At 35.4% G+C, this 27,574-nt stretch overlaps 1 protein-coding gene across 6 annotated transcripts in view; it reads right to left on the reverse strand.

Annotated features, from left to right (window-relative positions):
• The window catches only part of DMTF1 (cyclin D binding myb like transcription factor 1), a 50,235-nt gene that overhangs the window by 15,465 nt on the left and 7,196 nt on the right, over positions 1 to 27,574 (reverse strand). For 3 of the 6 annotated variants that reach the window (XM_023533458.1, XM_011364266.2, XM_011364231.2), the window contains exons 2-8: positions 25,652 to 25,774; positions 24,433 to 24,549; positions 22,495 to 22,617; positions 10,368 to 10,462; positions 6,742 to 6,856; positions 5,917 to 5,993; positions 177 to 334 (exon numbers count right to left, since the gene is read on the reverse strand). In XM_023533458.1, coding sequence (XP_023389226.1) covers positions 177 to 334; positions 5,917 to 5,993; positions 6,742 to 6,856; positions 10,368 to 10,462; positions 22,495 to 22,617; positions 24,433 to 24,541 — 677 coding nt within the window. In that variant the 5' untranslated portion in view covers positions 24,542 to 24,549; positions 25,652 to 25,774. Of the gene's footprint in view, positions 1 to 176; positions 335 to 5,916; positions 5,994 to 6,741; positions 6,857 to 10,367; positions 10,463 to 22,494; positions 22,618 to 24,432; positions 24,550 to 25,651; positions 25,775 to 27,574 lie in introns of those variants that run through there. The other 3 variants (XM_011364239.2, XM_011364248.2, XM_011364257.2) reach the window with 3 other exon arrangements.

Consider the following 27,574-nt stretch of genomic DNA (forward strand, 5'->3'; position numbering starts at 1 on the left):
TTATTATAACGAGGCTTCACCATATTGACAACATAGACCTGGAGTAATATAACTCAACAGCAATTCATAGAATAGCTGTCTCCAATTAAGGCTTTGATCACAACTATTTTTAAAAGTAGTTCCTTAAGTATTTCTCCTAATTACATGAAATCATGCAGCATTACAAGGTTTCATACTTTCCCACATGGTTTCTGTCATCATACATGCGGAGCACTCTTCTATAAACTGCAAACAAAGGCCGGTTCAGACCCCATGCTATAGTCCTGTAGAAATCTTTTCTTTCGTCTTTTGACATCTCAAAGATGATTTCTGTAGCATCTTTTATTCCGCGTGCCTAAATGGGTTACATTTCTTTGATTTAGGGATTAATGATAAAATGCATTATGGATATACTATGCTTTTTAAAAGTTTTTTTTTTAATATTAAAGATCATCAATGGCATTTCAAAAATAATGTATTGCTAATTCATTAATAAGTAAAATATAAACTTCAAAATGTTGCATGATAAGTGATACTTAAATGGTCCAAAAATAAATTGTATATAATTCAATAAAGTTGAGTTTTGTTAACCCCTTTTAAAATTATAAAATATTAAGATCTAAAGAAAGTAGAGGAAGAAAGTCATAAGAACAAAATTAATAAATTCAGAAAACAAAAAATAGAAAGCATAAGCAATGCTAAAAATTATTTCTTTAAAAAGATCCATTGAGACTAATACAAAAATAAATTTATGGGTGGGCGGGGGGGGAGATAACATTAGAAGTGAAAAGATGTGGCCTAAGTAGAGATGTTACAGAGATTAGACAACTGAACATGATGAAAATTTTATGGCAATAAATTTGAAAACTTATATAAAATGAATTCCTAGAAAAAGTCAACTTACCAAACTGACTCAGATATCTAATAAGCATAGACCGTCAAGAAAATTTAATAAATTATTAATAATTTTCCCATAATGAAAACCCCAGGCCCAGATGACTACTTTATAGGTAAATACTATCGAATAATCAAGAAAAACATAATTCTGATTTTAAACTATTCCAGAGCAAAGATTAAAAAAAAAGGGGGGGGGGGACACTTTCTCATTCATTTTACTAGGCTAGCATAACCTCGATAGCAAAAGCAGACAAGCACAGTTTCAGAAAATAATTTTCAAGTCAAGCTCATTCATTAACATAGATATCCCAAGTCCTTAAAATATTTTAGCATGCTGAACCCAGCAATGTATAAAAAGGTTAATAATCAATGCAAAAAGTGAACTCATTCCAGGAATACAAGTTTGTGTTAATTTCAGAAAAATTATTACTGTAATTAGTCACGTGAGTATATTTATGGAAAAGAATGTAAAATGTCAATCAATGTGGAAAGAGCATAAAATTCAACATTCACATTTGACAACACTCCTAGCAAGTTAGATTTGTAAAATGATAAAAGAAAAATATATAAAAAGTATAAAGATTGGAAAAGAATCATTTACAGATAATGACATCTATATATACATACATATATACATTTATAAACCCAAAAATCTATGAAAAAATTTCATTTAAAAATAAAACAGTATTTAGCAAGGTTAGTGCTTACAAAATCAATATATAGACATTTGCATTTATATACAAAGCTCATAAAAAAGTTCTCATTTATAATAGTATCAAAATTAAGAGCATTAGGACTAAATCTTAGGCATGTTATGCAAGTCATTTATGGAGGAAAAAACTAATGAAAGATATTACAAAGGAACTAGCTAAAATGGAAATCTAAACAATGTTCCTTAGGAAGAAGATGAAATCTTGTAAAGATGTTAATTCTCCTCAAATTGATACACAGATTCAATGCAATTCCAATAAAAATTCCACGAGTTTTTCATTCTCTGCAAGCTGATTCTACATTTACAACTGAAGAGCAAAGGGCCAAGAACAATTCAATAAGAGACTTGCTCCATCAGATATTGGGACTTCTGAAGATAGTGCTGTATTAATGCAGGTATCAACAAACAAAACTTGGGAACAAATTTAGAAATGAATCCATGGAAGCCTGATCTCAGGCAGAATGGACACTGGAGATTGGGAAAAAACTAACATTCCATAATGATGCCGTGACGATTATCATCCACACAGAAACAACAACACACTGAAATCCTATCTCACACTTACAGGAAAAAGAAATCAGAGTGAAAGGCAAAACTGTAAAACTTTTATAAAATACTATATGAGAATATCTGCATGCCCTTTTGATGCAGGGGAGGATTTCTTTAAAAAACATGCAAAATATTAAAAAGAGGATTAATTTTGATATTGAAATTAAGAATCTTTTTTCATCAGATGTCACCTAGAGAGAAGAAAATGACAGGCCACAAAATTGGGACAAGATATCTGTAACACAACCAAAAAACCATCAGTATCCAGCATTCATTAAGAACATCTAGCAAAAGAAAAAACCCATAGAAAAATTGGTGAAAGACACAAACAGGAATTTGAAAGAGGAAACACAAATGTCCAATAAGCATATAAAACTATGTAATCAGAGAAATATAAATTAAAACCATAATAAAATATCATTCAAACTCACCAGATTTGCACAAATTAATAATAAAAAAGGAATCGAACCAAATGACCATTCACTATAAAAGGGGTAACTTACAGTGCACATATCTGCACAATGAAATACAGCGAAACAAATCAACAGGGCATTAATTTCAAAATCATATCTAACAAAAGTTACATAATACCCATAGAAATTTATTTATATAAATTTCAAAAACAGGTAAAATTATACTGATGTACATTTTATACTCTTTTTAATGTATGAAGTCCATAATAACTTACCAGCAGAAAGTTTCTAAATTTTAAAATCTTTTCTAAAATTCTTTTGTTTATGCAATTTCAATTTTGTAAACAATTAAATCTAAATATTTACTGGGCACCTACCTACATGCAAGGAAAGCTCTGTGTTGTGGAATGACTATATAGTAAGATAAAAAGGTTCTGCATTTTTTTGTTTTGCTCATAGCAGTTATTTTCATTGATCCTTTTACCCATATTACATCTAATTAGTTTAAAAAGGCTCCTTCTTAGAAGAGAACCATGTAATAACAACCATGATCAAAAATCAAAACCAAATACAATCGTCCCTTGATTTATGCGGAATATCCATTCCACATATCATGTTTTTACACAGAAGAAAACCATGTAGAGAGTCCACCGGCACGGAAAAAAACCACTAAAAAAATAAGCCAAAATAGGCCAATTAATAATGCCACTTAATCCTTCTTTAGTTGTTGAAACCGTATTCCCTGGTACAAGCACTTATGGTCATATAGCTTTCCAGCAAGCATTTAAAATTGACAGCTTTACATCACTCAAAGCTAAAGCAATATTCTTGATACAACTTAAATTTGTGTATTTATTCAAGCCTTCTATAACTGTGATTCATTATCTTCAAGTTTATTAAAAATATCACTAAAACTGTTTCATATAATTAACCTTAAAGGTGGAAATAATGCCTTGATCTAAAGGTTGGATCAAGAAAGTTTTATTTGGTGGCAAATATACGACTTTCATATTTGGATGTTCTAATTGTATGGATGACCAAGTTAATTATCTAAAAGTATCTTAAAAGAAAGACATTTTTCTTTCATATAATTTTCAGCTTCTACAAAAAAACATTTGTAAAACCAGTCCCGAAACACATTAGTAGTCACCCCTGCTTTTTTATTTGCCATCCAATTAATGGGAAGATCATTAATAGTTGTGTGTTAGTATTAGCTCTCTATACATTGCTAAGTTAAGCTACTGTTTTTTAGAAAGAGTAATAGCCAATAATGGAAATGGAAAAGAATCATGTAAAATGAGACCCCACAAATGTAAACTGCATATAACAAGTCTGTCTAAAGGGGGAGCAGGCATATTTACTGTATACAAAAAACTCTTGTAAAAAAAATACTGTGTAAATTAAGAGATGGGTATAAATGATCTTTTTCCATGGTCAGTACATCTTTTTGGTCGTTTCCTGTTCCTGCCACTCCTATCATCAGTCTCCCAATCATCCAAAATGAAAACTCTTAAGTGATTACAACTCCCCATTTTCCTTCTCCCCCAACATCCAGTCACCAGGTTTCCTTAGAGACTATTTGCTTATCTGCTTTCCCTGCCAATTCTATTTCCACCACTAACAAAGTCCTCTAGGTATGCTCACCTGGTCAACTAAAATGGTCATCTAAAAAGTCTCGAATTTTAATCGTATTTATTCCCTTTAATCAAATAGCTGGAAGGGACCTTGGAGATCATCTCCAATCCCCTAGAAAAGAAATCAGCTGCTTAATTCTCAAAGTTCAGTGTTCTTACTCATTACTGCGTTATCTAAACCCATGCATCTTTCCAGTTTTAACTAAAGTGTTATGAGACCAGTGGCCAACTTTAATACACTTCTGGATACATTTTTAATGGTCACTGAATTTAACTCTTGAAACGGTTAAGAAAGAATGAAGGTTTTAACTCTTTATAGTTTATGAAGCTTAGCTTGGGAAGGATGCAGCTTAAAATTAAGCTTAAGAATGTGGATATTCTAGGCAGCAATATATAATAGTGAAAAATTATAAATAATCTAAGTATCAAACAATAGCAGAATAGTTAAATAAATACCGTACACCTCCCATTCCCAAACACTGCTAATGGTCTACATTTAGAACATGCACTATTTGAATCTAACTCCATTTCTGGGACAGCAAGCCTCTGAAGATTTCCCTGAGAAGAGCACAGATTTACTCACCAACCTCTCACTCTTAACTAAGGTACTACTAGTCTTTCTCATTTCCTGTAGGGCAGAGTTCTAATTCTTCAGTATGGACTTCAAATGCTAATTTCTGTAGGCTAATTATTTTGGTTCAAGTAAAAGGAGTTAATGTGGTCTGGGTTTGACCCTGATTCCTTGGTGCTCAGCATTTACTCCTGTTGTTCCCTCCAGTTCTATTTTAGCCTAAGTTCTACCCCTTTTTTAAAGACTCAGCTTAAATTCTTGCTCTTCTAAATATTTTCCACAACTTTCCTAAACCTGAGAATAAACTCTTCCTCTACTGATCTCATGCAGAATTTACAACATGTATCACTCACATGGTACAAAGCCTTGTATCATTCTTTATCTGTTTTTAGGATTCCCAAATGGATTGTTGCTTTTCAAAATCATGTTAAGGCAAGTTGTATTTCCAGTGCCTCAAAAATACTGTGTTCAACAGGCATTTAACAAAGGGGATGACGAAATTACCAGAAAATAAGCCTGAATATGAAAATGAACTAAATTTTTGACTTTTTTTTTTTTTTTAAAGGGAAGGGATAGGATATCATATGTTCATTCAAAGAAGATGCACACTTTAGGCTTTAGAACAGGGGTCCCCAACCCCCAGGCCATGGACCGGTAACAGTCCGTGGACTGGTAACAGCAGGAATGAGTGAGTGGTGGGTGAGCGAGTGAAGTGTCATCTGTATTTGCAGCCGCTCCCCAGTGCTAGTATCACCGCCTCAGTTCCACCTCAGATCATGAGGTGTTGGATTCTCATAGGAGCACTGGTCCCTGGTGCCAAAGAGGTTGGGGACCGCTGCTTTAGACAATACAAACCTAAAATAAACTCTAATTTATAGGCTGCTTTAAAAGCAGGGCGTTAAGGTTCTGAGAAGCTATTAAGATTTTTGTCTAAACTTCAGGGTGGTTAATTAAAACAGTAGAGCTATTTAAAACTGAGAATTCAAAATTTGTTTAAAATTATAATCATACATTTTAAAATTATTAAGCTGCAACTTTAGCTAGTTATCCATTACAAAAATTATTGAAAAGCTCTTAAGTATAAATATGCTGCTTTGGTATTTTTTGCAATTGGCAGTGAACGAATTCGTCCGGAAACAAAAAAAATATGTCATAAGATACCTTCAGATAGCGTTCAATATTGTTCATCAAAATATCAATTTCTTCCTTGGACCACATCCCCTGCTTCCATTTGTGTCCTTTAAAAGAAAACAATGTTATAGAAATGTTATTCCTTAGAGGAATAAAATGCTAAAGATAAAACATACCTCCTCTTATCCTTTCGGCAGTATAGAACTGCTAAAAAGACATGTAAATGTTAGAAAAGCTCAAATGTGCTGAGGAAATCCAATGAAAAATGAATTTTATGGGCAAAACAAGAGGTACAAAAAATTCTAGGGCAAGATAAACACAATACGCTAGATAGCAAATGAATAATATATTCTAAATGAGAATTCACAGTAGTTAAAAACAATCAGTTTACTTACTTTTGCTTCCTTTCCTTACTATAGAGTGGCATATACACAACCCCTATTTTCTTGTAGCAGCTTCTTAGCAATCCTTATGAACACAGCAGCACTATAAACACTGTGACAGTAAGCCTGTAAGCCACTTATCGGACCAAAGCAAGTAGACCTTTGAAAAGACTTGACTTCCTATTCCCATAAGCAATAACTACTGTCTTTTAAATGCCACCACTGCATTTGCTCAGAAATTAATAAGACAAAATCTACTTTATATCAGGAAAATGATCAATTATTGAAAAGCAAACGTTTGTTTCACAGTTTCATTCAGTCATGTGGAGCTACATTTAATTCATTTAGAAAAGCTCACTTACTGTAACTACTTAATCACAATTATAAAGGTTCAACTCAGAATCCTGATGACTATGGCTCTTTTTACCTCCTTTTTTTCCCATTGGACACTAAAATTCACAGTATACCTTACCTTTGTTAGTCAGAGAATCCTTATCTTCTTTAGTTGTAAACCATGCTTGGCTAACTGCTGAAACTTCCTCATTACCCAAAGGAGATATTTCATCTAGTTGCTCATTCTGTAGAATCTTAAAGTTAAAAAACAAAGTCAACTTAATTTAATACCCAACCTGATTCCTCTCTCTTTGTAATGCGAAGCCATTATAAAACTCTAATATAGTAATATAGGATTTAATTATTTTACATATAGTAAAAAATATTTATAGAAAGACATATTTTCTTGCTGTTTTTATTATGGCAGTATGAAAACAAAATTATCTACATTAATAAAATACGACCTTCATTTAAGCAAGTAACTCTACCAGTGACTTGAATTTTATTGAATATTGGCTAAGATTCCATTAAGTATTTAAATCAATGTAGGGTATCCAAAGCCATTTGTATATTTGTATATGTAAAATGAGCTCTAAAATGGAAATTATGGGGCTGAGTGTTATGACTGATTGTTAATGTCCTCACATGTAATTGCTGCCTAGTCATATGTAATGTAATCTCTTGTTAAATTTAAAGGATTAACAGGCTAAATCAAAAGACATTACTCCAAAATCATGGTCTGCTTATTGTTTACTGACAATTTTGTTTTGGCCAACCTCTAGAGCTGATTCCTATCCTCACTAATATACTTCTTCTCAAATAACTATATGGTACTATTATTATTATTATTGCAGCTAAAGCAGTCTTTACTGAGAAATGTGTAGTTAAAAAATAAGCTTTAGTGAGGCATAATTCACATATCATAAAATTTAGCCTTTAAAGTATGCAATTCAGTGCCTTTTAGTATATTTATGCAACTATCACTGAGTATATTTTTAAGGACAGACATACCTAATCTTGAAAATTTTGCAGGTACAAAGCTGCTTTTAAGAGTTGGCTGCGGGCTAAACAGAGCTATAGTGTAAGTGAGGAAGATGTGCTAACAGTGCTATCGTATCAGCTAGGAGCCTATCATAGGCAGACCAGGATAAGGGGAGAGTCACATGGCTAGTGATCTCTCAACCCAGTGCAGTCGCTGGACTGAAGCAACTGCTAAGCTATGTCAATGGCTAGAGGTAATCCTAACAAAGACTGGACTATTTACGGAATAAGCAAAAAAAATGAATTCGAACTTTAAGAGGAAATAAAACCCGTATCACTTTGAAAGAAGAGAAGCTGTCATTGAACAACCAAAGCACAATGAGAGGAAAAACCATATCTCTATTGTCACCTACTTTACTTTTATATCTAGTGGTAATGAATATATTGTATTTATAAATGCATTTTTTAAAATCATGTGCAAAAAGCTAGAAATCACTGAACAAGTATGAAAAGTTTTATAACCCTGTATTTACGTGTCATACATTTTAGATTTTTTTCTTTTAAAGACCAAGAGGCTATTATAAAGCTGAGAATCGAAACAAACACTAGATAGATGTCTAAGGCCTCTTGTATTCTGAAGATTATAATTCTATCACATTTGACCCTGAAGGTGATTCAGAGAGCTATCAAAAGACTTTGATACATATAATACCCACTTTTAAGAAATACAATGTAGAAAATGCTCTCCTGAGATGATATTCTCTTATGTTAATCAGTTGGTTAAAAGTATTAAATCACCATTTCTCAAAATGAGTCTAACTATACAGCAAAGCGCACTCTATGAACCTTAGGAATAAACCTGTCATGCTGAATTACTGCCATCTTTGGACAAATATTTAATGCATTATGGCATAAACTCTCCTGATGAAGAGTTACAATCATTACTTAAGTCATATAATGTTAAACATGTAAACAGCTATCTAATGAAGCAAATAATTATATTTTAACAGAAATATTCAACACTGTCAATAACAAACGAGTTAAGTGAACACAGCAAGAGACTTATTACTATCTACATTGAAGGATATCTATACTTAATGTAGATATTAATGTTTTATAGTATTTTACCTACATTTTCCTCTACTTTATGCATAAATCTTTTAAAATTACTCAGTATTTAATATGCTATTGGTTTTTTAAATTAGTTGTAGAGTTTCATGTTTATAATACGTACAGGCTTAGAAGTATAAGTATTTCACCCAACAAATACCTGTTGCAACCACAAAGTACTATATATATTTGGAAATTTCTTTAGTTTCTAATTATCTTTCAAGCTAGTCCCATTACTAGAATGAGACACAGTACATTAACTACTAAACTATGTAAAATAGCTACATCTGGTTTAACACCAAACGACAGCAAAAAAGTAGAGTATTTCTGAACTTTTAACTACACTGACTTTTGTTCATGACTTAATGTTAATCTCATTAAACATATATTCGGAATTATTAAAAGTTTTTTATTCACTAAAATGGTAATAACAAACCAAGAGGCTAGTATTAAATTATAACTCATTAACTCTTTGCAAATAACTCAAACAAAACAGCCTAGAACTTGTCTAACATTGCTACTGCTCAATGTTATAACTAGGTTGTAAACCAAATCATATGTATGTATACAGTTATTTTTATTGTGCTGAAATGAAATGGAAGTGAAACTAGTGTCTGAACCTGAAGTGAATTTGACAAGCCCCATTTTAAAGAAAGGATGAGTTCTATTGCTTCAGAGGGCTTAGAAAAAATTCCTGTCCAAATCACCTATTGATATACAAGGTTAAATTATGAGCATCACCAGCCTGTCTCAAAGCTGTGTGGAGGATATCACAGACTCAGTCCTCTGGAACCACTCTGAAGCTCCCTATCGGAGAAGGATGACAGTGCACCTACTTGAGACGTCTTTAGTCCTTGATGTTATAAATCAACTTATAACTATTGTACTTAACTGAACAAGGGTCGCTATGATGCTTCACATAAGAAAAATAATGGTACAATGTCTCCACTGTTTACTTCAAAAATATTTTATTAAATAAAGAGATGAAGCAAAAGGACAAGCTACTAAAAAGAAAGGCACAATCTGCCAGAGATAAATTTATACGTAAAATAGATTTAAGCTTCAGGCTAAAAGAGCAAAGAATTCCAATTACTTTTGGCAGAAATAACTTGACAAAGAAGTTCACATAAGAGGAAAACAGTAAGGCTGATTATTAGCCAACTTCTAAACACATAATAAAATGTATATAGTCCTACAGGCACCAAAAGGAACTACCACAATTACAACTATTATAACTAAAACCTGTTTGAAATGACTAGCTTCCAGTCATATAGAATAAACACACATAGCCTTTCTAAATCAGTTACTACAGATATCTGCTGGGTAAAACTATCTCAAAAACTTTCATATTCCAATCAATATCTAATATAATGGGAAAGTTAAAACTTAAAGTTATTTAACAGCTCAAGTGAGATCACTCCATATAAAGAAGCACATGCATCACCTGTTTTAAAATAAGTGAACCACTCTACGGAGAATTAAATTTAAAAGACTAACTTTGCTTATAATTCTGAGACTCATATATGTGGGGACTTAGAAACCTGAATGAAGTAATAAGTCTTACCTCAATTTTGTGGTTGCTACTTTGTCAGACAAACATGTCTGTGCCATTTTATTACTTAAGGTATATGTCAAGGAGAGCCCTCTTGCAGCTAATAAAAAGACTTACTATACCTGGATCTGTGTCACAGTACCCTCAGTAATCTCATCATCTGCCACCTCTGTGGTTGCGGTCATGGTCACCTCAAAGCTCTGATCATTTTCTGAAACTTTAAGAAAAAGAACAGTTCAACCTCAGAATAATAATGGCAGCTCGTAATTATTTTTTTAAAAAATCTATGAGAGGATGGTGGACTAGGTAAAAGCAGGATTCGCCTCCTGTCAGGTCCACATTAAAATTATAACCAAATTTTAAAATAACGTGGAGAATCACCTGAAGTCCAGTTGAGCATAATGCGTATGTCTGATAATATAAAGAAGGAGCTACGTCAAAGCCAGCAGGAAGGGCAAAGTCACAAATTGGGCTGGACCTGTACCCACAGGTGGCAGGAGAGAATAGGGACAGAGAGCCAGGTAGCAGAGAGCCCCCTGAAAGAGCGGAGTCCTTGCCCAATATGGGGGCTCCCCAGCCCAGGGAAGAGGAGTTCTCAAAAAATCTGACTATAAAAATCAAAGGGGATTCTGGCCATCTGGGTGAGATGGAAGGAGAGTGAAATCCCAGAAGCCCATTTAAAGGGCCGACGCACAGGCTCTCTCACCCATGGACACTCACCCAGGGCACTGGATGTGGAACAGAGGCTTGGGCCAGATTCACACAGGGAAAGACTGCATTACCTGGCGCTGGAACTAGGGCTATACAGGCAGTCGCCATTGTGCCTTATTTGGGAACCCCATATGAGGCGATCTACAGTCCATCGCCAGCTTGCCTGTGCAGATCCACCCCCTGCATGGCCAATTCTGAAGGTGCACTGGCCTGAGATCGCCTGCTCTATCCAACCTATATTGCCTGCGGCGAATTTGTCAACAGGCGGCTGCCCCATCCTGCCCCTTTCCAGGGCCCAACATTTGGTGTAGGTAGCAGACCTCAGCTAGCGCTATATATGCATTTCAGGGGAAATCAGTGTGGGCAGACCACTGCTGCTTGCAAGAGCTGCAATATCACTTGGGGTGGGTGGGTCGCAGGGGTCTGTGGGACCACCCCAGATGTCAGCTGTGATCTGTGACTACAGCGGCAATGCTCGGACACAGCAGTTGCAGCAAAACTGAGGCTGTACTGGCTTGACGGCCCTTGTCTCCCTGAAATCCTGCCCTATCCAATTTACAAAGTGCCCAAGGACCGTTGACAAGCAGCTACCTCTGCCCTGCCCGTTTGGAGTTGCGCATTCTGTGCAGGCAACAGACTTCGGTTAGCGCAGTGAGCAAATTTCTGGGAAAACAGTGAGGAAGAGATCACTGCTACCAGCACGATACGATATTGCTTGGGCAGATCACAGGGTTTGTGGGCCCATCCCAGATGGCAGTAGGTCTTGCAGTGATATGTGATGTCTGTGGGAGCCTGTGGTTTCAGAGCTGGCAGCAAATCTGGTGCTGTATAGGCGTGACAGCCCTGTGTCTCACTGAGACACTGCCCCACTTAACCCACAAATTATTTGTGGCAAGGCTGTTCACAGGCAACCCAGTCCATCCTGCACTTTCCTTGGGACATGAATTCAACAGCAAACAATAGCACTCAGTTTGTGTGGCCCATGCAAAGCCCATGCAACAAGAAGAAGCTTTTGTGGTGGGCCACAAAACCATGCCCATGACCTTCAGTAAGCCTTGAACAGATCTTAGGTGTTAGCATGCCCGAGGTGGGCAGTGGCTGCTCTTTCTGCGATCTGATACTTGTACAGGGAACCACAGAGACAGTGTGGGCATGTAAACTGACACTGCAGTGGCAGAGGGAAATCTGCTCTATATCCAGGTGATTCCTGGGCCCCTGCACCCAATGCACCCAATGCACATATCACCCAGAGGCTCTTCCAGTTGTGGAGTCTTACGGGCAAATGACAGGCAGTCTCAGGCCTTGAGGAGCTCTGGTTCTTCTGCAAAAATGCCCTAGGCCCGGTAATCAGGGTAACCAGACTGTGGCCTGCAGCACTGTCTCTTCCACTTGTCTATAGATCTAGCATAGGCAGCAACCATCTGCGGATTGCTTTGTAGCTCTCACCAGGTATCCCTGAGCAATCAAAGGCAGCAGCTAACTTTGGCCTACTGGGGAGCCCCTCCCAGTAAACCAATGCGCCTGGAAACTGGCACTGGACCAAAACACAGCAACTCCAGACTAGTCTCAGAAGTGGTACGCACAAAGGGTGGTCTCAATAAGTACACAAGTCTGCTAGGGCAAATCCCACTCAGTGGGGTCAGCCCCCACATAGCTCATCCCTGTGGGCACAGCCAATTCCCAAAGTCATCCAGCCCTAGCGTTAATCTCATTCACTTATGTACTAACACCAGTACAGGCTTAGCTACTACAGAAGATAATACACAACCCACACAAAGATCATGTCCAGAGACTCCGGCATAGGGGATCAGGGAGATTGCGCCACTGGGCCATACGTGACACCTTCCACATAAGGCCATCTGGCCAAGGCTGAGAGATGAAACAAATCTTCCTAACACAGAGAAGCTAATAAAATGAGAAAGGAAAGAAACATGCCACAAATGAAACAACAGGCGAAAACTCCAGAAAATAAGCTAACTGAAATGAAGGCAAGCAGCCTACCAGAGACAGAATTCAGAATAGTGGTTGTAAGAATGCTTAATGATTTAGAGGGAGAACGGATGAGCTTAATGAGAACTTCAACAGAGAGAGAGTAAGAGTAAAAAAGGACATAGAAACCATAAAAAAAACCACACAGAAATGAAGAATATGATAACTAAAACAAAGAATATACTAGAAAGATTCAGCAGTTAATTGGACGAAGCAGAAGATCGAATCAGCGACCTCGAATACAAGGTAGCAGAAAACACCCAATTGGAACAGAAGAAAGAAATAAAAAGAAGATAATTTAAGAGACCTCTGGGACAACATGAAGCATAACAGTATCTGCATCATAGGAGTACCAAAAGGAGAAGAGAGAGAGTGAGACAGAGCAAGGGACTGAAAATCTATTTGAAGAAATGACAGAAAACTTTCTTAACCTGGCAAAGGAATTAGACATACAAGTCCAGGAAGTACAAAAAGTCTCAAACAAGAGGAATTCAAACAGTCCCATACCAAGACACATCATAGTTAAAATGACAAAGGTCAAAGATAAAGAAAGAACCTTAAAAGCAGCCAGAGAAAGGAAGTCAGTTACTTACAAGGGTACCCCTATAAGAATGCTGATTTTTCAATGGAAATTTTGCAGGCCAGAAGGGACTGGCAATAAATGTTCAAAGTTATGAAAAACAGAAATCTACGACCACGAATACTCTACACAGTAAGGCTTTAAATTAAAATAGAAGGTGAGATAAAGAGTTTCCCAGGCAGGGAAAAGCTTAAAGAATTCATCACCAACAATCCAGTATTACAAGAAATGTTAAAGAGACTTCTGTTAAAAAAAAAAGAAATTAGGGGGTGAAAAGAAATACAAATAATAAAATGGCAGTAACTATGTACTTATCAATAATCACTTTATATGTAAATGGATTAAGTGCTCCAATCAAAAGACAGAGGGTAGCCGAATAGATAAGAAAACAAGACCCATGTACATGCTGTCTATAAGATACCCACTTCAGATCAAATGACAAAGGCTGAAAATAAAGAGATAGAAGAAGATATTTCATGCAAATAAGAGGGGCGGTGGGGGGGGCGGGGGGAAGCTGGGGTAGCAATACTTATATTAGACAAAAAAGACTTTAAAACAAAGGCTATATAAAAGACAAAGAAGGGCATTACATAATGATCAAGGGATCGATACATCAAGGATATAACCCTAGTAAATATATGTGCACTCAACATAGGAACGCCTACAAACATAAGGCAATTACTGACAGACATAAAAGGAGAGATCAACAGTAAATACTCTCATAGTAGGAGACTTTAACACCCCATTGACCCATATGAACAGATATTCCAGACAGAAAATAAACAAGGAAACAATGGGCCTAAAAGACACACAGATTGATTTAATAGGTATTTTCAGAGCATTTCACTCCAAAGCAGCAAAACATACATTCTTCTCAAGTGTACACAGAATATTTTCCAAGACAAACCACATGTTAGGCCACAACACAAATATTAATAAATGTAATAAGACTGAAATCACATTGACTGTCTTCTTTGATTACAATGGTATAAAACAAGGAAAAAAACTGGAAAATACACAAACACATGGAAGCTAAATAACATTCTACTAAACAATGAATCGGTTAACAATGAGATCAAGGAAGAAATCAAAAGATACCTAGAGACAAATGAAAATGAAAATATGACTCAAAATCTATGGGACATATCGAAAGCAGTCCTAAGATGGAAATTCACAGCAATACAGGCCTACCTCAAGAAACAAGAAAAAACTCAAACAATCTAACCTTACACTTAAAAGAACAAGAAAAAGAACAGCAAATAAAGCCCAAAGTGAGTAAAAGGAAGGAAATAATAAAGATTAGAGCAGAAATAAATGAAATAGTCTAGAAAAACAATACAAAAGATTAATGAAACCAAGACCTCATTCTTTGAAAGGATAAGCCCTTAACCAGACTCATCAAGGAAAGAAGAGAGGGGACTCAAATAGATAAAATCTGAAATGAAAGAAGAGAAGTAACTATGGACTCCACAGAAATACCAACGATCATAAGAAAATACTACAAGCAATTATATAATTATATGCCAAGAAATTGGACAATCTGGAAAAAATGGGTATATTCCTAGAAACATACAATCTCCCAAGATCGAGTCAAGAAACAAAGAATCTGAACCGATTGATTACCACCAACAAAATACAATCAGTAATCAAAAAACTCCCAAAAAAACAAAAGTCCTGGACCAGGTGGCTTCAGAGGTGAATTTTGACCAAACATTCAAAGAATCTATTCTTCTCAATTTTCTTCCAGAAAATTTAAGAAGAGGGAACGTTCCCTAACTCCTTTTATGAGGCCATCATTACCTTGATTCCCAAACCAGATGACGTTACAAAAAAAAGAAAACTATAGGCTGCTATCTCTTATGAATATTGATGCGAAAATCCTCAACAAAATATTAGCAAACCTAATTCAGCAATATGTTAAAAATATCATACACCAGATCAAGTTGGACTTATTCCTGGGATGCAAGGTTGATACAATATCTGCAAATCAATTAATGTGATACACCGTGTTAACAGATTGAAAGATAAAAAATCATATGATCATATAGATAGATGCAGAAAAAGCATTTGACAAAATCCAGCTTCCACTTATGATAAAAACTCTCAGCAAAGTGGAAATAGAGGGGAACATATCTCAACATAATAAAGACAATATATGACAAACCTACAGCTAACATCATACTCAATGGGGAAAGGCTAAAAGCGTTTTCCTTAAGATCAGGAATAAGACAAGGATGCCCACTTTCACTGCTTCTGTTCAACATTGTAATGTAAGTCCTAAAAACAGCAATAGAAATAAAAGGCACCAACATTGGAAAGGAAGAAGCAGAACTCTCGTTATTCACAGATGACATGATACTATATACAGACAACCCTAAAGATTCTACCAAAAAACTCTTAGAATTGATCAATGATTTCAGTAAAGTAGCAGGATACAAATTAATATTCAGAAGTCAGCTGCATTTTTATACACTAATGATGAACTTTCAGAAAGGGAAATTAAGAAAACAATCCCATTTATACAATTGCATCAGAAACAATAAAATACCTGAGAATCAAAGTAACCAAAGAGGTAAAAGACCTACTCTCAGAAAAGCATAAGTATTTGAAAAAAGAAATTGAAGAAGATACAAATAAATGGAAGCATATACCATGCTCAAGGGTAGGAAGGATCAACATCATTAAAATGGACATACTACCCAAAGCAATCTATAAATTCAATGAAATCCCTATCAAAATACCAATGGCATTTTTCAGAGAGCTAGAACAAATAATTCTAAAATTTATGTCAAACCCTAAAAGATCCCAAATAGCCATGGCAGTCTTGAAAAGGATAAACAGAGTTGGAGGTATCACACTATCTGATATCAAACTATACTGCAAGGCTACAGTGATCAAAACAATATGATGCTGGCATAAAAACAGATATATTTATCAATGGAACAGAATAGAAAGCTCAGAAATAAATCGAAGTCTATATGCTCATTTAATATATGACAGGAGGCAAGAATATGCAATGGAATAAAGACAGTCTCTTCAATGAAACGGGACTACCTTCTCACCCTGTATATAATAGGCTCAAAATGAATTAAAACTTAAATGTAAGACCCCAAACCATAAAACTTCTAGTAGAAAACATAGGCAGTAATCTCTCTAGTAATTTCTTTTCAGATATATCTCTTTGGGCAGGGGAAACAAAAGTAAAAATAAACAAATAGGACTACGTCAAACTAAAAAGTTTTTGTAGAGCAAAGGAAACCATCAACAAAACAAAAAGACAACTGACTGAATGGGAGAAGATATTCACTTATGATACATCTGATAAGGGGTCAATATCCAAAATATATAAAGAACTCATACAACTCAACAACAAAAAAACCCAAAAAATCCAATTAACAAATAGGCAGAAGACCTGACTAGATATTTCTTCAAAGAGGAAGTACAGATGACCAACAGACATATGAAAAGATTCTCAAGGTCACTAAATCATTAGAAAAATGTAAATTAAAACCACAATGAGATATCACCTCACATGTCAGAATGGCTATCATCAGTAAACCAAAGAACAAGTGTTGGTGAGGATGTGGAGAAAAGCGAACCCTCATACGCTGTTGGTGGGATTGCCAATTGATACAGCCACTATGAAAAACAGTCCGCAGGTTCCTCGAAAAATTAAAAATGAATATACCTTTTGACCCAGCAATTGCACTTGTGGGTATTTATTCGAAGAAAACCAAAACAGTAATTATTATTAAAGATTTATGCATCCCTATGTTCATGGCAGGTCTATTTACAATAGCCAAGATATGGAAGCCACCTAAATGCCCATTAAGAGATGACTGGATAAAGTTTGGTTTATATATAGAATGAAATATTACTTGGCCATTAAAAAAATGAAATACTACCATCTGCAACAACATGGACAGATTTAGAGGTGATTCTGCCGAGTGAAATAAATCAGACAAAGAAAGATAAATACCATGTAATTTCATTTATATGCATAATCTATGGAACAAAAAGAACATACTAATAGAAAACAGACTCACAAATATAAAGGACAATCTAGTGACGGCCAGAAGTAGTGGGGTGAGGGGCTGGGAGAAAGTGGTGAAGGGTTAAAGAAGTACAAATTAGTAGTTGGTCACAGGGATGGGTAGCATGGCATAGGAATGCAGTCAGCAGTAAAGTAATGGCTATGTGTAGAGCCAAAGGGAAGAGAGAGTAATCAGGGGGGTCTTTTTGTAAACTATATAAATGTCTAACCAATGTACTGTATACTTGAAACTAATAATAAAATAAAATAGATTGCAAACAAAAAAATCTATAGAAAAAATGTGATCATCTAATTTCCTAACACATTCCTTGCATACATACACATACATACATTTAACAAATATTTATTGTGCACCAAGTACATACTAGTACTTCTCTGGGTGATGTGGAGATAGCAATGAGCAAAAGAAACAAAAATCCTGCCTTTATAGTGCTTATAGTCTAGTGGGTTAGACACAAAATGAACATGGTATCATGTTGGATGGTTATAAGTAGTAAGGAGAACAAATAAAGCAAGAAAGGGAATATATTGGGGAGTGGAGGAAGGTGTTTGAAATTTTAGATAGGAGGCCAAGAAAAGTAATCAAGACTTGTAAAAAAGTGAAGAAGTGAGCTAGTTAAGTAAGTATCTTGACTAAGAGAACTTTAAGCATAAGGAACAACAAGTGCAAAGAAAGGCTCTGGGATGGGGGCATGCCTGGATTTTCCTAGGAATAGCAAGAAGGGAAGTATGGCCAGAGCAGAATAAACAAGAACAGTAAAATATTGTGTGGGGACTTGGAGGCCACTGCAAAGACTATGGCTTTAACTCGCAGACAGGAAATCACTGGAAGACTTACAGAAGTCATATAATCTGACTTATTTTTAACAGGATCACTCTGGTTGCCCTGGAAGAAAACAGCCTGAAGAACAGCAAGGGCTAGAATGAGATAAGTTATGAAACTAATTCAATAATCATGATAAGAAGACAGTGCAGTGGACCAGAGTGAAGGCAAGTAAGGGTGATGAGAAGTAGATCAAATATATTTTGATGGTTGAGCCAATAAAATTTGCAGATAAACCAAATATGAGAGAAATTGAAAAGTCAAGGGTGATACTAGTTTCTTTTTTGGAATCCCAGCTACTGGAAAAAATGTACCTGCCATTAATGAGATTAGAAAGACTGGAAAAGCAGCAAATTTAAGAATTTAGGAAGTTTCAGGAACTCAGTTTTAAACACATTAGTTTGAGATACCTAAAAACATCTAGAGTTAAGAGGAAAAGTCTGGACTAGAATAAATCTGGAAGTCATTACCAAAGATAGCATTTAAAATCATGAATTCTAGGGAATAAGTGAAAATGGAAAACAGCAGCAGTCTAAGAACTGAGTCCTGCGACATACCACATTTAGAAGTTAGCGAGATGTGGACAAGTCAGCATAAGAGACTGAAAGGTAGATGAAAACTAGAGGAATATGTTACCTGGAAGCCAAGTGACAAAATGTTTCAGGGAGGAGGGAGTGATAAATGTCAAAAATTATGGATAGATCAAGGAAAACAAAGACTAAAAAAAAAATCGCCGTTGGATTTTGCAACAAGAAGGTCTCTGGAGACCTGGGAAGAACAGTTTTGGAGAAGTAATAGAGGTAAAAGTGAGACAAGTGGGTTTAAGAAAGAATGGAAGAAAAAAATGAAGGTAACTATAGGCAATTCTTTCAAGGTATTCTGTTCTAAAGGAAAGAAAAGAATTGGACGGAAGCCAAAAGTGGACTAATGGAACTGTTTATTTAAAAAAAAAAAATACAGTATATTTGTCATTCTAATGGGAACAATCCAGTAGAGATGGAAAACCTGATGATTCAACAGAGAAAGGAAAGAATTGCTGCAACAATGTCTGTAAGTAGGTAAAAGGGATGAGACCTAATCAATCGAAGGGTTGGCCTTAGCTAGGAGAAGAGATAGCATATATGGGCATAGATACATGTGGGTGTATATTTGTGGTAGTAGAAACTTATAGAAATTAGTTTCTGGCTACTTCAATTTTCCCAGTAAAGTAGGAAGCAAGGTTATCAGTTGAGAGTAAAAAATGGTAGAGGACGTAATAGAGGTTTGGGGATATATGAACAGTCATCTCATTAAGGGAAGAATACTTCTAGAAGTATGGCGTGACTGGCAGGCAACACTCTGAGCCCACTTCAAGTTAATGATCATCGATTTAAAGTGAGACCAGTCAGCCTGCTTGTGCTGTTTTTCTCTCACTGGATAAAGACATAAAAAGGCTGATACATTTAACCAGGGTTGAGGTCTGACCAAAGAACAAAGAACTGAGGGAAGGGAAAAAGGACAGTAAATGCAAGACAGTGATTATGATGATTAACCATGAAACTGAAACTGGGTAAGAAGGAAACAGGATACAAAGTGGAGAAGAAACAAAAAAAATTAAGATCAATGAATCCCAGTGGGACAAAGGATCACAGAAGTTTAAAAGTATTAGAGGAAGTAAGCTGGAAATACAGGAAGTAGTGGTAGGAAACGAAGTCTGAAGTAGATCACAAATGGACTCCAGTTAATAGCTAATAGCAAGAGTGGTAATAGTAATGATAAATGAAGCAGTGTGGAGAACAAAAGGGACAGGAGGCTAAGGCATTGCAATAATCACCTAAATGAATAATCACCAAGAGCAGTAACTACGAACAGGGAATGGAGTAAATGTGGTGGTAGATGACTGCAAAAAGTGGTTAACACATGATCTAGACTGCTAACCATGAGAGGTAAGAGGTCTTTTAAGGCTCAGATTGATAAATTTTATCAGTTTTATAAAGCATGTAAAAAAAAACCCTGAACATTAAAATTAAATTTTAAGTTAAATCTCTAAAAATTAATGTTCACTTCCATGAAGTCCAACAAATGACTTTTAATCAATCCTGGATGACAGTGATGGATATAGGACTTAGTTTTTATGTGACTTTTAAATGAAGAAACTTTCCTAAGCTGATTTTATCAACATACTTTTTACAGATCCAGGGAACATGTAAATATTTCAAGCCTGCTTTTCATAAATTCAATCATAAATATTAGGCTCCAGGATGCTGTCAATCTGTGATTTGCTATGACCCAACATCAAGCAGCTCAAATATTTTTATGTCAACACAGCCATATTATCTTAGCTAGTTAAATGAATGAGGATGTGAAGGATTCAGTCTACCCTAAAATAGAACAAAATATCAAGTATAATTTGAACCTACGATCATGATCAAGGCACTATACTTTAACCAAATGAATTAACCAGTGAAATTAATCACTCAAAAATTCTGGCTTAATAAAATAAATAAATCCTGAGGATGTAATATACAGCACGGTGACTGTAGTTAATAATAATGTATTATATACTTGAAAGTTGTTAAGAGAGTAACTCTTAAAAGTTTTCATCACAAGAAAAAATATTTGTAACTATGTGTGGTAATGGATTTTAACCAGATTTATTGTGATCATTTCACAATATATACATATACCAAATCATTATGTTGTATACCTAAAACTAACATAATGTTACATGGCAATTATATCTGAATAAAAAAAATTCTACCTTAGAAAATGTCCACATAGGATTGGATCTAAACAGATAGGCCAATCAAGTTTTAAAACTGAATCACAACATAATGATAATCAAATTAGGAAAGAGTTTAAAAAATCATATGACTCATCATTAGGAGCAAAGATCACTTAATTAGAAATAGTTTATGTTTGCAAGTGTCACAATTGGACGCAATATTAACATTAACACTGTCTTTCAACAAAGTCTCACAGTATACTGATATTAAAGAGTTTCACTGGATTAGTGGTTACCAGAGGGAAGGGGAGATGGGGAAGGTAGACTGGGGTAAAAGGAGTCATATATTTGGGGGAAAAAATAAAAGTTTCTTTTCTTAATAAGCAATTAAACTCTAAATACTGAGTACGTATCTACTTTGGGAAGACATGATTTTCTATGAACACTTAGTCTTAGTTTTTCTACTGGATGAAGATGTGATTTTGCTTGATGTGGTACAAAATGAAAGTTCTAGGATATGGCAAGACTCTCCTTTATGCAGAGTGCTGCCGACAGCTTTGTGCCCCAACCCCATTGTCATTGCCTAAGATGTACTCCAGCTTTGTGGTGCCACAAGTTCAACAAGATTCCTATTTTTTGCTAAATAAATCAGAAATATAATCTAACGTTATAGTTGGCATGTTGTAGTCTTTCGCCTACAGTATTTCACCTGAATTACTATACCCCCTTAGAATCCAGTCTACTCTAAATGGTCTTGGAATATTAACTTGTTAAAAACTTTCTTAGTGAGAATAAATTAATCGGATTCTCATCTAACTTCCATTTAGCTATATACCATGTGAAGAGGCAGTACAGCTTTGAGGTTAAGAGTATGAATTACAGGAACCAGAATGCCTGGGCATGACCTTAGACAAGCTATGCCTTAGTTTCCTCATTTATAAAATAAGGATAATAATAACCCCTCCTCTAGAGCATGCTTTCTCAATGAGAAAGCGTATTTCTCAAATATGCTTCTGGGGTGTGTGTGTGAAAAACATTATACTCTTTATTAACAAAACAAAACAAAAACCCAAAACAGTATATCTGTGGTATTAAAATTTCATGGGGGAGAGCACGATCAGGAAAAAAAAGTTTAAAAGAAGCCTTCTGGGTGGGGTGAGGGGGACAATAAAAAAAAAATTAAGAAGATTAAATTGCCAACATATGTAAAAGGATTTATAAACACTCCTGGCACCTAAATAAGTGCTCATTAAGTGTTAAAAAGCGGTTTTTTGACTAAATGAAAAGAAAAATAGAGGTGTAAGTCCACCTTCAAATGCCAATTCAATCTCTTGCAAGCTAAAATTTGATTTCAAAAGGGAACTCTGTTCTTAATACACATGACTTACGTGGAAGTGCAACAACTGATATGCAAGGAGTAGAATCATCAATACTCTGATCATCCTCAGAAGACAGACAAAGCCTTTTATGCGGAGGTTCAGTACTATCTTCTGAGTCTATTTCATCAGCTTCTAATGAAAGGTAACAAAATGAAAAAAAAAAAAAAATCTCAAAATCTTTAAACCAATGAGGAAAACACAAAATCTTCAAGTTATGACTGTAAAATAATCTTCTTACTAATTTGCTCTGTTAACTAAAACCAGTTGTAGAAGTAGAACTCAAAACAACATTGTCTTCTCTATGTCTGGTTCAGCATCTCTATTCTTAAGACAAGGAACTATGACAAAGATGTCACTTTTATTCTTAAGACAAGGAACCATGACAAAGATGTCACTTTTTAAATATTACACTTTTGTTGACTATCTGATTTTCCAAATATTTCACGTGTAAAGACAAGGGCTGGTTACTTATTCAATCACAAATATCTGATGAAAGCCTACTATGTGGTAAGTGATGGGAACAATAATGAGACACGGTGTAGTGGAAATGATGAAGCTAATGATTTCAAAACTCTGTAATAAGAGCTATGACAGGGAATGAAGAGGTCGTTATATGAGCAGAGAGGAGAGGCATTTAATTTAAACTGGAGGTGAAGGAAGGTTTCCCGGGGAAGGTGTCTTGAACTTGAAAGGGAAACAGAAGCCGGGGGAAACGATTATCACTGGCAGGGGGAAATGATTATTACTAGCAGTAGGAGTAACATGTACAGTGGTACTGAGACATAAAAAGTTTAAGGCAGGAAAATAAAAACAGTTGTGAGCTGCTGGAACATACATGAAATGTGGTAGGAAGTGAGGCATGGAGGAAAACTTTGATGATGGAAGGCCTATGTGCTAAATTAAAGAACCTGAATTATATTCTAAAGACCACGGTAAGCTTTGAAAAGCCCTTCTTACTTTGTTGAGCCATGACCAATATCATTGGCAGTTTGAATTAGAGGTGGGAGACTGGTTAAAAGGCTATTAGAGCTACTTAGGTGAGAAATGAACTAAGGAAGGAGACTTGAGAGAGAGGAAGGAATGGATTCAAGAAACATAATTCCATCAACGAGTCATCGTGATGGGATGAAAGTGGGAGATGAAAGAAGGATTTATTCCTATTCATATTTATGACTTGAGATACTAAGTAATGAAATTGAGTAAGGAAAGGAAAACTAGGTTGGGGAATTTATAAAATAATTCAGTTTGAGACATGTGAAATTTAAGGTGCCTATGAAAAACATAGAATTTAGAATAAAGACAGAAGTTTGAATAATTTTTACAGGCAGGTGGTAGTTAAAACCACAAGCCTGAATAAAATAACACAGGGATTAAGGATGGAGTGAAAAGAGAAGATGGAACTTCGGTTGAGCAAAGGTAAACTTAAAGCAAAATAAATAATAAATTATAAATAAGGAATAGGTAGAGAAATAACAAAATCATAAGTCTCAAGGCTGTTGAATCTTAATTCATTACAGATGATCAAATTAAATCCTATTCAGATAGTCACATAAAATTCTCTAACACAGGTTCTAGTAAAAAAATGTTCATCTATTCCTATTGGTACAACTATTTCTACATTTCTATTGTACTACATATACTTCGGTATCAAACAGTATCAAAGAGGAAGTGTATTATAGTTCATCATCTTTGGAGGCTCAACAGATTTTGCTTATAAAATAACCACCCATAAAGGTTAAAATTTATGGTGAATTAAAAAATATACCAAAGTATATTTAAAAAATATAAAAATAAAAATACAAACTAAGATTAATTCATGATTCAAAGAGATAAACTCCTTTCCTGCTATGCTAGCCTAAAATGTTTATCTGGATAATAGAGATCAAAGGTGACATAAATCCAGAAATTCAAAAGGATTAACAATTATATGTCAGTAAGTTCTCCTACCATTCTGAGGGCAATGAAGAATGAGGTTCCCGTCTGTGTCCCGAGTCAAAGTCACAGAGTTCACAGTTTCTACTGTTACTGTGTCAGAATCCTCTTCAACTGTGCTCATACTCAAATCTATACAAGAACAGACTGCAGATTAGGATTTAAAAAATTTCCAAATATGAACATAAAGTAGTCCTCTACTTCCCCCACCTGCCTCTGCAAAACTCCTACAATTTGTATCTTTCTATAGTGTTCTTTATGTAAAATTGTGATGACCATTCAGATTTCAAACATTGTTTTTCCTACCTGTACTCATTATTTAGAGTTAGATGTAATAATATCCAAGAATCTGACTGCTATGATTAAAAACGTACAGCATTCACTTTTTTAAGAGCTGTTTTTGCCACATGCGATGAAAGAATTTGTTCTAAGTTGTCATGTCAGCAAAATTCTCACCACTTTTTATTTTTGATTGACAGCTTTGTGATAAGTTTAACTTATGATTCTTTAGAAGATTCGCCGAAACTTTTATGTTAATCTAAGAATTACTTCTCCAAAATATTTTTACAAGTATTTAAGCTCTATTATTTTCTGACCAATAGGAACACTAAATAATTCTTCTCAAAAATTTTTTTGTAATATTAAACACGTGCATACATACGTCATGGACCAAATGCTTTTCTAACAGGTATATGGAGTTATGCTTTCTGTTTCTGTTTAAAGTGCCTTTACCTGCTATTTTATGCAGAGTATCCATGATTGGCAGGGAGAAATGTATTTACTTATAATCAATAGCCTGGTTGAAGTCTTCAGGCTTATCTTATAATGTTCAATGAAGTTCTTGACGCAATACTTAGTTTTGGTCTTGTCCACATACCTTTTTACCAACTACATAATACAGAGGATGGAAGCCTTGATGTGTATTTAAGCTAATCACAATACCTATTTGGTTCCTACACATAAGATACAAGTCTGTTCATATATTTACCATTTACACGAATGCACTTTCCCTAGGCAGAAAAACTTAGGATCTATTAACATTTACATGGTGAAGATCCAGTGATTCATTTAAGTTTTACTATACAAATTACTGTTTTAAAAGGACATCATTTATTTTACAATGGTAAAGATGCCATTTCCAAATTAAAGATAAATAGAAGTTTATCTTTATTATTAGTTATGATTAAAATTTGCAAATCATGATGTGAAGTCCTTGGAACAAAGGCAGGCTTACCTGGAAAACAAATGCATCAGCTATAGCCCTTCCCATAGAATCAAGTCGCCTTCCCTTAGTCACCAGCATCACTTTCATGTTATCCAGATTGTTTCTTCCCCATGTTCCTGCAGTTACAACACTCTGAAAAAGTAATAGCATTACACAATAAGGCTTACAAGAACAAACAATTGTGTGCAAGCAGTATGCTGATAACACCCTAGCCTCAAGTCTCCGTTATTTGTCAACTAGAATAATGACAATACCAGCATTCTTAAGTAGACCTTTAGGAAATCAGTCTAAAAGTATTCCCCAATGAAGGGCAGAAATGATGAGATCCTACACCCACAATGGCCTCTCAAATAAAAAAGAGCTGTATGTGTTTCACTTTAAATCAAAAGCTAGAAATGATTAAGGGTAGTGAGGAAGGCCTGTTAAAAGCATATATAGGCTGAAAGCTAGACCTCTTGTGCCCAAGTTAGCCGAACTGAGAAAGCAAAGGAAAAGTTCTGGAAGGTTGTTAAGAATGCTACTCCAGTAAATGCACAAATGATAAAAGAGCAAAATAGCCTTATTGCCAATATGGAGAAAGTTCTAGTGGTCTGGATAGAAGGTCAAACCAGCCACAACCCTGTCTTAAGCCAAAGCTTATTCCATAGCAAGGCCCTAGCTCTTCAATTCTATGAAGGCTGAGAGGTGAGGAAGCTGCAGAAGAAAAGTTTGAAGCTAGCAGAGTTTGGTTCACGAGGTTTAAGAAGCATCTTGATAACATAAAAGTGCAAGGTGAAGTAGCAAGCGCTGATGTAGAAGCTGCAGCAAGTTGTCCAGAAGATCTAGCTAAGATAATTAATGAGGGTGGCTACACTAAACAACAGATTTTCAGTGTAGATGAGACAGCCTTATGCTAGAAGATGCCAACTAGGACTCTCACAGCTAGAGAGAAGTCAATGCTTAGCTTCAAAGCTTCGAGGGACATGCCATTCTGAAAATCCAAGGACCCTTAAGAATAATGCTCAATCTACTCTGCCTGTGCACTATAAATGGAAAAACAAAGTCTACATGATAGCACATCCCTTTACACGGTTTAGTAAATATTTTAAGCCCACTGTTGAGACCCACTGCTCAGAAAAAGATTCCTTTTAAAATATTACTGTTCATTGACAATGCACCCGGTCATCCAAGAACTCTGATGGAGCTGTATGAGATTAACGTAGTTTTCATGCCCACTAACAATAACACAACATCCATTCTGGAGCCCATGGATCAAAGAGTAATTTTGACTTTCAAATCTTATTAAGAAATACATTTTATAAGGCTATAGCTGCTGTGGTGATTCTTCTGATGGGTCCGGGCAAAGTCAGCTGAAAACCTGGAAAGGATTCACCATTCTAGATACCATTAAGAACATTTGTAATTCATGGGAAGAGTTCAAAATATGAGCATTAACAGGAGTTTGGAAGAATTTGATTCTAACATTCATGAATGACTTTGAGGGGTTCAAGCCTTGAGTGGAAGAAGTAACTGCAGATATGGTGGAAATGGCAGGAGAACTAGAATTAGGAGAGGAACCTGAAGATGTCACTGAATTGCTGTAATCTCATAAAACTTGAATAGATGAGAAGTTGCCTCCTATGGAAGAGCGAAAAAAAAAAAAGGTTTCTTGAGATGAAATCTACTAAAGATGTTGAAAATGGCAACAAAGTGTTTAGAATATTACATAAACTTAGTTGATAAAGCAGAGGCAGGGTCTGAGAGCACTGGCTCTAATTTTGAAAGCAGTTCAGTGGGTAAAATGCTATCAAACAGCACTGCGTGCTACAGAGAAATCTTTCATGAAAGGAAGTCAATCAATGAAGCAAACTTCATTTTCCTAAATTTTAAGAAATTGCTACAGCCACCCCAACTTTCAGCAACCACCACCCTGATCAGTTAGCAGCCATCAAC

Source organism: Pteropus vampyrus, unplaced genomic scaffold (assembly GCF_000151845.1).
Source record: "Pteropus vampyrus isolate Shadow unplaced genomic scaffold, Pvam_2.0 Scaffold4, whole genome shotgun sequence".
NCBI classification, from domain to species: domain Eukaryota; kingdom Metazoa; phylum Chordata; class Mammalia; order Chiroptera; family Pteropodidae; genus Pteropus; species Pteropus vampyrus.